General features: G+C 39.5%; 1 protein-coding gene across 2 annotated transcripts; it reads right to left on the bottom strand.

The window, feature by feature from the left end:
* Nucleotides 1-1,710: 1,710 nt before the first annotated feature.
* On the bottom strand, nt 1,711-10,274 carry stc1 (stanniocalcin 1). 2 transcript variants are annotated; one of them, XM_067607051.1, is made up of 4 exons: nt 9,864-10,274; nt 7,889-8,028; nt 7,540-7,751; nt 1,711-6,838 (listed from the first exon to the last, which is right to left on the bottom strand). In XM_067607051.1, the coding sequence occupies exons 1-4, from the start codon at nt 10,042-10,044 to the stop codon at nt 6,538-6,540; spliced, it is 834 nt and encodes a 277-aa protein (XP_067463152.1). In that variant the 5' UTR covers nt 10,045-10,274; the 3' UTR covers nt 1,711-6,537. The 2 variants fall into 2 exon arrangements, with proteins under 2 accessions (XP_067463152.1, XP_067463150.1); XM_067607049.1 differs by having other exon boundaries at nt 7,889-8,031; nt 9,864-10,271.
* Between the last annotated feature and the right edge of the window lie 859 nt (nt 10,275-11,133).

The raw sequence follows: 11,133 nt of genomic DNA, 5'->3' as shown, positions 1-11,133 counted from the left end.
AGAAAGTTCATTTTCATCAGGAGGTGCTCGCTGTGTCCTTGATCTTCCTCTGTAGGTTCCTGCTGGATTTGTCACACGCACAAAGCACTCAGAGGATGTGGTAAACCATGGCGATGTCATGTGCGATGTCTATTGTGTTTAATAAACTGTCTACTTTATCATTCACTGGAGAGTGTTGGATACTCTGTTAGTTTCAGGACATACAATACACTGTGCAGAACTTATTGATGCAGAGTATCAAAGAAAGCTGAGAGAAAGTGATGTACAAAAACAATTTGTAGGTAAATATGGAGTATAGATTTGAATTTGAACTCGATCACTCTAAAGTAAAATCACAGCCTTACAGGGGCTATAAAGAAGCTACTCTAATGTCACCAAATCATGCATGTTCTCCCTCTTTAAGGATAAAGACACCAAATGGGAGAGAAGGTATGAGTGCTGCTATGTTGGATAACCACCTACTGAACAAGGTGAATTGCTCTGATGCATTTTCTGTTAGATGTGGGGCTGAATTGGAGCTGGAATGGATGTTTTGGACCTTAGCTTTGGAAACTGATTCTTTGAAACATACTGTAATGTGAACAGAAATGGAGCAAAGCCTGCAAGCTTGTTCAGGCAGTGTGCCACACCGCTCACCTGAAAGCTACGCTGTCACTGGCTGCCACTGGTGTTATTCATACAGCATTTCATAAACCCCACCGTCACCCCAGCAGCCACCCTTCAGTGCTGTGCTCAGTATTTCCATGTGGGAAGTGATGAGGTCAGAGCCTAGACACCAAATACACTGTACGATTTCGACATTTACATAATGATTCATTCTATGTGACTTGGCTTGAACTTGAATTATAGCTGGTACTTGAATATCTCAGGTCAAAGGTTGAAGATCACTGTTTCTGGTCTCAATTGAAGACAGATGAGACACTTGGAAAATCCAAATTGGTAGGTGGATTGTGCCTGGATTATCTGCTTAGTGACATTTTTAAATATAATTTCTACTTTCTTTTTTTTCTAAAAGGTTAAAGAGTTGAAGCTGAAACTGACATTGATGCAGCTCTTAGTGAAGCTGCTGCCAAGTGTTTGGGATGATGGCAACCCGAAGACTGAGCCTGTTTCCATTTTTCATGCTGCTAAGGAAATTAGAAATGCTAATAGCCCCCGATATTATTGTGGTGTCATGGGTGACACATTTATTGTAGATTTTGTGGTCTGGTGGAAGGGGTGGTGATGAAGGGAATCAGCAAACCAGAAAATTCTGCAGATGTGTTTTAGAAAACAAACTCTCCATCTTGGTCACACAACAGCTCATTTGACACGTTCACAAACAACTGCAATGGCAGTTTGCTCATTCTATCTATTATTCTATCTTTTGTGGCTTTTAGGAAGACTATGAGCATGTTCCCAAGCATCTTTTAGGAGAGGTTGTATTTAGACTACCATTGCTGCAAATTGTAACTGTAAGCATATCAAACCAGAAAGAGAAACTCAGTTTTCATCAGCTTCCATCCATTGAACATCACGTTTTTTGATTCGCTGATAGATAAACCAAAATCATTAAGTCAGAGGAATGTTTTAGGGCAACTGATGGAGAAGAATGCAAAGGCATTAAAAGGACTATTTAAATCAGTAGATGTTGATGCATATCTGTGAATGATGATGATTCCAAATGAGTGAAACAAGGGCAGAGAAAAATATTTCATACCATATGCCAGATATGATAAATATTTTATTTCTGATCAGCAAAAGACACACAATTGATGCATTTGTATCTTTCATGACTTTTCAGTACAGAGGAAAAAACCCAAACATATACACAGTATGGGTATATATGTATATGGGTATATTTTAAAGTGCAAGTGATTCACAAGGGTCAATCATGCGTTACATAGCATCTGTATCAGGAACTTCAGTAATCTCCTTAAATCCTCAAATAACTTTTGGATCTGATAGTAAAATAACTGTCATTTATATATGAATACAAAATAAACTATACTAGTCACTGAAGCCTTTTTGATTTTGTGTAAGCACAACAACATGTATCAATCTAGTTCAAGTCTTGAGAGGAAAAGAGTACCATGAAGTGCCAGAAGTGAGGGAGTCTTTAGTCTCTAGTATTGACAGGAGAAAACAGTTTCACAAAACTCACCATGGGTCAATTTAACAATACTCCAGTACCACCTTAAGCACCCTATACTTGAATTGAAATCTGAAACAGAAAGAAATTGAAAGCCTACATACTCTCACTCTTGTTTTTTTCCTAATAGCCTTCACATAACGTGGGCGTGTCCGCGTCGAAACAGACATTCAGTATACAGGTACATTCTCTGAAATTACCATTACATTTGACTTGGTGAGGAAACAGTCAATTTGCCCTTGCCAAACATATTTGACACAAGGAATGTTCATAGAAAATAAATATATGAAGACATGGATAGACATTTAAATGTTTAGATGCAAAAGTGGACTGATGCTGAGCTCACTGTGTGTTGACAGATCAGAGCGGCCACAGTAGAGGGGCATCTGGACAGCATCATACAGGGAAGTAACAGTTTAGCAGCGGCTGTTGGGTTTTGGATTTACCCATGGACAACAAAGATACAGATATATGTATCAATAGTACATGAAGCGGTCCTGACCCTTCAGGATGCTAAATATTCAAACTGATTTCCATTCACTGGGTAAATAAAACATGTCTCAATTGCACATGTGCTGAATGTTTCAATGCCCTTTATAGTGGTTAAGATGCAAAGTGCATATTTAACATAAAATAGTAATCTAGGATATACGACAGTGTGACTATAGCTCTTAACATTCCAAGTGATTCCTTCACAACTGCTGTCCCTTCGCATCAAATCACACAAAAATAAATGGTCATATTCACAGAACAAAAGAAACACCGGTTTACAAAAACCACAGAAACAGAAAGTAATGCAGAGGAGCAATGCCGTCACACTGTGAGTGCAGTGTGAGAGCATACATGCTGCTGCTTTATTCACACAGCATCAGCTGGCACTGAATGAAATAAAGGTCAATTTCTGTGTTGCTGTGAATCCTTTGTGTGTGAGATTATTGCATAGTTTGGAATTCTTAACATAGCTTTTAAATCGACACTGAAAAATAAAACATCTCTTTTTTTCTGGTCTGTATTTCTTATCAATCCAGGACAATATATCAATTCACTTTTTAAAAACAGAATTGGGTTCAATTCCTTTTACGTTTTCTTAATTCAAACTAGGTGGAAATGGAAATCAGGCAATAATTTTAGCTGATAACACCTTTTCATTTTGTTATAAAACCATTTTTGTGGTGAAAAAACTGCAAGGTACTTTTAAATAAAATTGAATCAAAGTGAACTGAACCCAATCCTGGTTCCAAGTGAATCTCTATATTGCACAAACATTTGCAAGCTAACTTGAGCCATTGATTATCTTACTGAAGCTAATGGCTCCAAACTACCACCTATCTGCCAGGTACAGGTAAAACAAACACCAGCATTAGGACCCATCTCGGTGACTGTGGCTCTACTGGTTCAGAGTGATTGTCCTCATATTTGAAGGCCATGAAACATGCAGTCTTAAAAGTTCTGTTATTGTCAAAAATGTTCGGATTTCATACGTTATTACTGTAAAGATAACTGCTTAATGGATGAAATCTACTTGGACTTTTTGTTACAATCGTGCATATTTAATCACTAATGTAGATAAATTAACATGAGCTACCTACAGTACTTACTGAGGCAGCCTCAGGCCTGAGTATCATTTCAACTGAACTCAACACAACCAAAAGCAAAGTAACTGGAATCACTAAAGTTACATCAAGAGTGTGTGAACTAACTTACTAACAGTGGTCTTTACACACACTGGTAGCTTTCTCACTCTGACTGATCCTAGTTAGTAGCGCAGTCAGCAAAAATGCTTAAGCCAAATAAATAAACGATAGGTTCACATTTTTTCAAGTCTGTCTTAAAACAATATTTAGATGCCCAAATGAACATTGAAACAAGTTTTTCTTGCTGTAATCGTTCCTCCTAGTCATACTAACCATTAGAAGATCCCTTCATAATGCGCTTAACAATGTAAGTGATTGGGGCCAAAATCCACAGTCTTCAGTCTGTGCCAAAATGTATTTAAAAGTTTATTTGAAGATAATATGAGGCTTCAGCCATCTGAGTTAGTCCAATAAAGTGGATATCTTTCAAAGTTACAGTCTTTTTAGTATAAAATTCCCTCTTTGTGTTTCCTTGGATAGTGAGCTGTGGTGGAAGGATTGAACCAAAAAATGGGAATTTGGCACTAAAAAGACTGTAATTTCGAAAAATATCCACTTGATTTGACTAATTCGGAACATATTAGCCACAGATGAACTTTTAAATACATTTTTGCACAAAACGAGGACTGTGGATTTGGTCCCCATCACATATTAAAAGCATTAGGAGGAGTCATATTAATGCCTTGTATGAACAGGAGGAATAATTACAGCAAGAAAAACTGTTCATTTAGGCACCTGAATATTGTTTAAAGACAAATTGTGAACCTGTCCTTTAATGTTCCCTTCACTTTCCTCATTATGTGACATAGGGAGTGACTTTCAAGCTCTTTAAACTTCTGAGGGCCTTCCATGTAGCAGCACTGGCATCCTGGAAGACATCATTCAAAAAGAAGATTTTGCAACATGTAGTCCTGTGAGGCATGTCATTCTTTCTCTTGTACCTTTCCTAGCTCTTTCCCCACTGTATAATATTAGAACCAATATATTAAAAAACAATAAGATAAAATAAATTATTACAGAAAAAAATGCACTAGCTGTGATTTGAATGTATATACTTGTAGCCCTCTTAAGGAAAATCAATTGTATCTCATGCATGGAGAAGCACCTGAAAGTAGTGCAGAACCATCAAAAATCTTCTCTATGGAGGTACATGATGCTGGTGTTTGCTTTACTGTGATTATACCTGCTCAATCATTGAAAATGTGCACAAACTCCCCGCATGGAACAAGCGCATCTAGCAGCTCAACCTTTAAAAAAACAAAACAAAACAGAAATTGTGTCAAAGTTAAGCTATCTTGTTTAGTTGTGGTCCCTTGTAACACCCATAAAGTAGATCCCCTGACCTGAATGACCAACCTTGTTCCCCTATGGCCAGCACAGAGTCATGACATGGGTCCCATTCAGTCACCAGAGTGTCAGCTCACTTTTTTTTTTTTTTTTTTTTTTTTTTGTTTTTTTGGCATAGAGCTCATGTTCAAATCGGAGCCATGACTGAACTGCTATTTAAATCTGTAAACTAATTAAAACTACAATAATGCATTAAAATTAAAAAAAAAAACATTAAATAATATAGTAGGAAAATAAATATCATTCCAACAAGGCTTTGTTTTTTTTAAATAGTCACTCTCAATCTTGACACTGGAAGCCAGTGTGTATGTCACATTATTCACCTCAGAGAATGATGCTCATCAGTCCAAGAAGATGGCTGCTCTCAGTCTCATCGGTGAACGTGCTAATCAGCTACTGCACATACACCACTGCTTCACACTCAGTTAAGAAAATGGATACAGATTCCACTAAACATGGTCCCACATATACTGTAGAGCTCCACAGTCTTATGCATTACAAGTGTCTGGATACAAGGTATGCAAAATGGACTTTTTACTGATAGATAGACTTGGCCATGTCCTGGACAATCCTCATGTGCAGGATGATAATTTGAAACACATTTCAGTTGATGACCATGGCTACATCTGCCATCAGAAAAGAAAAAAACAATTATAAGTGCTATAGCTATACACTATTTTGGTATTTCATGAATAGCATTCAGGGCAGTTTGAAGTTTTTTGGTCAGTTTAAGGTAACCTCTCAAAGGTTATCATAAAACCTCTACAGACCTCCCTCCTTTGAGCGCTCTATTTTAGAGGGCTAGGTATGGCTGTCTCGGATAACTTAGTATACAGTACATTTAAGTGTTATGTTAGTGTCAGAATATAGATATGAAACTCATTTCCACATCTCATGCTCACAATTTGACTGGTCTCATCACTGAAATATTAGATACGTCTATCAATAATTTTCCATTCCTATCAATGAACGAATACTGATCCGACAACTAATCTCTATTAATGAAAAAATGTTGGGATTGTGGTTTTGTCTTTTTAAAGTACGGACTTGTGCTCTAGAGGCGTGAACCACTATGGCTGTTTTTTGTTTTTCTTTGATTTCTTTAGGATTCATCTCTGTTGGAGGAGGTGAAGAGGAGCGAACAGGACCATGTTGCACAGATGCAACAGCCACATGTTCAATACTAACTGCGAGTGGACACATTTTGAAAAGAGTCGATGGAAGGGGGTTCTCTCAAGCCTAAAGTGTAGGATATACAATATAACAACAATCAAACTCTGATATCAACTCTATGGGCGTTCCGGCATTCCCTAGAGGTGCATGTTTCTGTAACTTCCAGTCTAGTGGAGGAATGGATTTTGTCACCCCTAGGGAATAGAGGAGCTTTCATGATTTTTGTGTGGAGTGTCTGAATCTGAGTGGAAGTTAGGAGCTGTCACTGGCAGAGCGCTTTTTGCCAAAATGACTGGCAGAGTCTCTGTTTCGCAGATTAGGCTGGATCTTGTACATATGGGGACCCATGGACCAGCGCCAACTCCCACGGCCCTCCACTCCAGTTGGGATGGCGGCAGCTGCAGCCACAGCAGTGGATGGGCAGGGCTTGTTCTGCAGCAGCTGAATAAGCATGGTCATCTCTGGGCCCAGCCGCGACACCATGCTGGTCCTAACGCGGTCCACCGTGTCCTCATCACAGTCCATCAGGCTCTGTAGCAGCTTCCCATAGAACCTAAAACAACAAAAAAGCATCACAGAATGTCTTTTTAATTTGTAATAGCCAAAAACATGGCAATAATAAATTCCTGCTGTACTCTCTAATAGTTCAAATTCTCATATTGCATTTCCCTGTGTAGTATCTGCACACGTGCTGTGTAGTATGATGTCATCCATATGGGAGTGACCATTCCTACTCCAGTCACTACTAAGCCTTGTGCTCCACCCTCCTTCCCCTTTGTATCCACTCCCAAACTGAAATCCTACATGTATTACAACAACAATAAGAACAAAACATGCAAACTTGATATTCCTGTCTAATTCTCTTTCACTATTTGAAAGAATATATAAAGCAGATGGCAACCAGAACACATGGAAATAAATACAAATTGAGCCATCTGTTACACTACATAAATCAGGGTCAAAGGGGCATCTGCTGAGCAACATACCAGTCATGTATATTTGCAACACCAACAGCACTTCATGTCATTTTTGGATGATCCAAACACATGTCTAAGACTCTCATTCAGCAGCTATATTTAACAGCCTTACTGACCAGAGATCTGTTGAACATCTCAAGGTTTCAACTCTGTAATGACTGATATTTTTTTTCAGAATGCTAGTCAACAAGCTATTCACAATATGTAATATGTAACAATAACCTTTATCAATTTATTTTTAAAGTATTAAAGCATAAAGGGTAGAGGACGTGCTCACCTATTGGGGAAGTGACTTGGTAGCTGTGCCACTTCACCAATAGCATCTGGATTAGATCGGGCAACAGTGCAGATATCCAGCTTGCTGTAACACTCCTCTTGGACTTCAGTTATCATTCTTTGGAAGGTGGAGCAGCGGCGGATGGTGGAGAATGCCTTCGAGGTGATGCCATTGGCAATGCACTTAAGGCTCTCCTTCACAAATGCTTTACCCTGTAAAAAAAAAACACAGCAGTGCTTCACACATTCTTGCGCTGACAGTTACACCCATATAATCCTGCGCAGTCCATGTGCATGAAGAAAATGCAGAGAAAAATGGCATATGTGGTGAAAAGAGTTAAAGTGTATACCTGAGTGTCAAATTTAGCAGCACTGTATAGGAAGGACTTGCAGATGTCATGCATGCCATCTGTGTCACAAGTTGAGTTTTCCAGGCAGGCGAAGGCTCCGCAGCCAACTTGGAGGGCACTGTTGAGACAGCGTGCCACATCTGCTGTGGGCACAGAGAATGAACCATCAGCGGGGGAGCCAACAGTGGGTTCACTGGGAATCACTGCACACTCACTGAGCTCATTACACAAGGGTTGCCAGGGTTTCAGCTAAAAAATGCAGCGAACAAAGGAGAATTTTCATACTTTGGTGATTCACAAAAGACGTACAGCCACTCGGGGCAAATAGTGACTTGACTAGAGATTGGACACCTTACAACTCTGAGAGTCTCAGACACTATTTGGCATTACTTTGCTTTTCTCTTGGCATGGACCTATATTCCACTGTTAGGTTCTTTTCAGCAGAGCTTGGAAGAACAGCACCAGAAATACCAAAGAGTTTCCTGAAAATTGTTGGCGTGCCTGTCGACACACATAAACATACACGTGTACTGCTGGCACACTCACACACGCACACATGCGCGCGCACACACACACACACACACACACACACACAAATGCACGCTGCCACCAGACTCTGTCTTCAATTATTTTACACAAGTCGTAACGTCAAGCTGAATTTGAGGACTCTGCCTCCAAACCACTTTAATATTCTTGACTATTAACTAAGCACATGTCACAGTTCAGTTGAGAATGCAGACCTGATCCCATGCACATCTACATAATGAAATACACATTCAGAAAATGCTGCCATATTCATTTCAGGAGCATCACATGAGCATCACACACATATCTTGTTAAACCTATGAAACAGCTACCGTGCAACAGCCAAATATTGATCTTGGCCATAAGGAAAGGAGCTCTAAGTCCATGCAACCGACTTGAAATTTTACACCAAGACAGAGCTATACACATAATCTGAAGATCAGTGTATCCATATAGTTGGCTTTCCTTATTCTTCATCCAAGAATCCACTGAGATGGCAAGCAGCCTGATTCAAATCCTTTGTAATAAGCATTAAATAACCATTAAGAAATGTCACCAAGAAGACTAAGCCTACTTGGCAGACTTTGAATCTGGGGCCCCATGTTGACCTGCAGATAAAGTCTGCCTGCCATCGGGGACCAGAGATTGTTCTCAAAATACAGCGAGTGAGCTGCAAATGATGAAGCAATTCCTGCAGAAGGGATTCAGCATCCCAGTTACCCGCTGCCTTTTAGCACTGGAGCGTACCTTTGTGTTAAAAAGGGGAAAAGTCAACATTTGAATGAAGCCATGCAGATTTATTCTTTGCAGTTTCATTTCTTGATGGATATTATAAGTGGTTTTGACTCGGGCCTTGCACAGTGGATCATTTGATGGATAGGGGATGTAATGTCAACTAATAAGGTTACATGAATTTGTCCAAAAGGCACAGCCTCAGTGACAAAACAGTGCAGTAGCTTTTCCTGAGGCATACTAAGAAAAAAAAGGTGTAGCCTACTTCTTTTTCTGACTTGAAGGCTTACACAGGAACTGGAGCTTTATATGTTTTATGCACTGAATACCCCCTGAGTAAGTCAACTATAATACTGAATAGTGGGACCTATGCAGCAGCCAAACCATGAGAAAGAGACTATCAGCATGACACAGCCTGCACTCTCAGGTGTCAGCAGCAAGCACCGTGCTCATCTGTTGCCGGCAGGACACCGGCAAAAACCACAGCGTTAATCCCGCAGCCTTCTCCGTGAATCAACGCGCTCGTTTGGACAGAAAAGGCTGCATAGGCCAAAAAAAATATAGATATTATGAGAAAAGAAATCTCCACATAGTAAGCGAGCAAGGTATGGCTGTGCATTGTGGAGATCGTGTGTGTGTAAAAAAAAAAAAAAAAAAAAAAAAAAAAAAGCAAGCAGTGCACTCTGAGATATGCAGATGGAAGCAGCGTGTTACTTACAAGGGCTATTGGCAGTAAAGCGTGCTCTCCTGGGCGAATAAGACTCGTTTTGATCCAGTTCATATGCAGATGCGTTCAGCACCATCAGGAGAAAAAGTCCGGTCCTCAAAGGCATCGTCCTCTCAACACAGATGATACAACTAAATGTAAAGAGACGCCTCCTGGTTTGTGCGTAATTCATAAAGAATAGCGCTCCAAAAAGCTTCTGCAGCGCCGAAACAGAATAAATGTAGGCTATGACAAGACAGGCTGCCAGCAATGTCTCTACATTGGACTCCTCACTATCCTTTGGACTTGCATGACAGATAGCACCGATGTGAAGTCTGCACGGGTTTATATAGGAGCGCTGAACATTCCGGTCTCCCTTGGACCAATCAGATTCAAGACGGTGGTCTTGGTCTTTCCACTCTAATTGATAAAATCATTTAACAGCTGCCAACACTGTAAATCATGGAGCTCAACATCAAGGTTTGAGACATGATTTATTGCAATGACCCTAACTAGCAAACAATATCATTTTTTTTCTCTATTTCAGTATTTTTCCTTTTCAACACCTCCTCTATTTATTTATAATGTGTGTTATAGGCTTAACATTAGAGGGTATTAGGTGATCATCAAGTGATTCCTGACTTAATGTTTTTAAGGTTTATGTGTGTTTCCATCAAATTGTTGGGGGGCCCTGATGCAAAATTTTGTTGTTGACTCCCACTGGCAGCTTGAATATTTCCCCAGACACCCAGAAACCAACCATGCTGGAATAGAAATACCTGGCTTCAAGATTTCTGTCAATTATTTTGTGAAATTTTGATTAAACACAGCTTTATTTAGGAATATTCTCCGTGTGGGCCCAATATAGACTAAAATAATAAGGTCTTTAAACTGGATTTTGACACAGAATCCCTCTACTGTACATGACCAGGGCCACAAGGTTATGTAATGGATCCATGTATTATCTTATGCTGAATAAATAAATAGAATTTACCATGAACAGCTGTTGTATTTTTTTCTGGTTTTGAATATCCACTTTATCAAAATGCCACCACAATTCCATGTTTTCTCATATGCAGGCTGACTTGTAACGATGCTTGCACAAATAGGCAAAATCAACAAATGTAAAAGCCCCAACCTGTGTTTTAGTCAAATGTGGTGCGTACTTTGCCAGACTTAAACAGCTTTGTATAAATATCAAGCCAGAATATTCAAATGATATATCTTTTTTATCACTCTGGCATTTTCCTGAACCGTGCTTAATGATGACACCACTGTTGCT

Source organism: Thunnus thynnus, chromosome 2 (genome assembly GCF_963924715.1).
Source record: "Thunnus thynnus chromosome 2, fThuThy2.1, whole genome shotgun sequence".
Taxonomy (NCBI): Eukaryota; Metazoa; Chordata; class Actinopteri; order Scombriformes; family Scombridae; genus Thunnus; species Thunnus thynnus.
The sequence above is the reverse complement of the archived record's forward strand: the minus strand, read 5'-3'. Positions and strand labels throughout refer to the sequence as shown.

Coding starts and splice junctions, on each gene's coding strand:
- stc1 (XM_067607049.1), bottom strand. CDS start 10,044: ATGAATTACGCACAAACCAGGAGGCGTCTCTTTACATTTAGTTGTATC. Junction 7,752..7,888: donor CTGCTAAATTTGACACTCAG/GTATACACTTTA, acceptor TTTTTTTTACAG/GGTAAAGCATTTGTGAAGGA. Junction 6,839..7,539: donor CCAAGTCACTTCCCCAATAG/GTGAGCACGTCC, acceptor TTGTTGTTTTAG/GTTCTATGGGAAGCTGCTAC.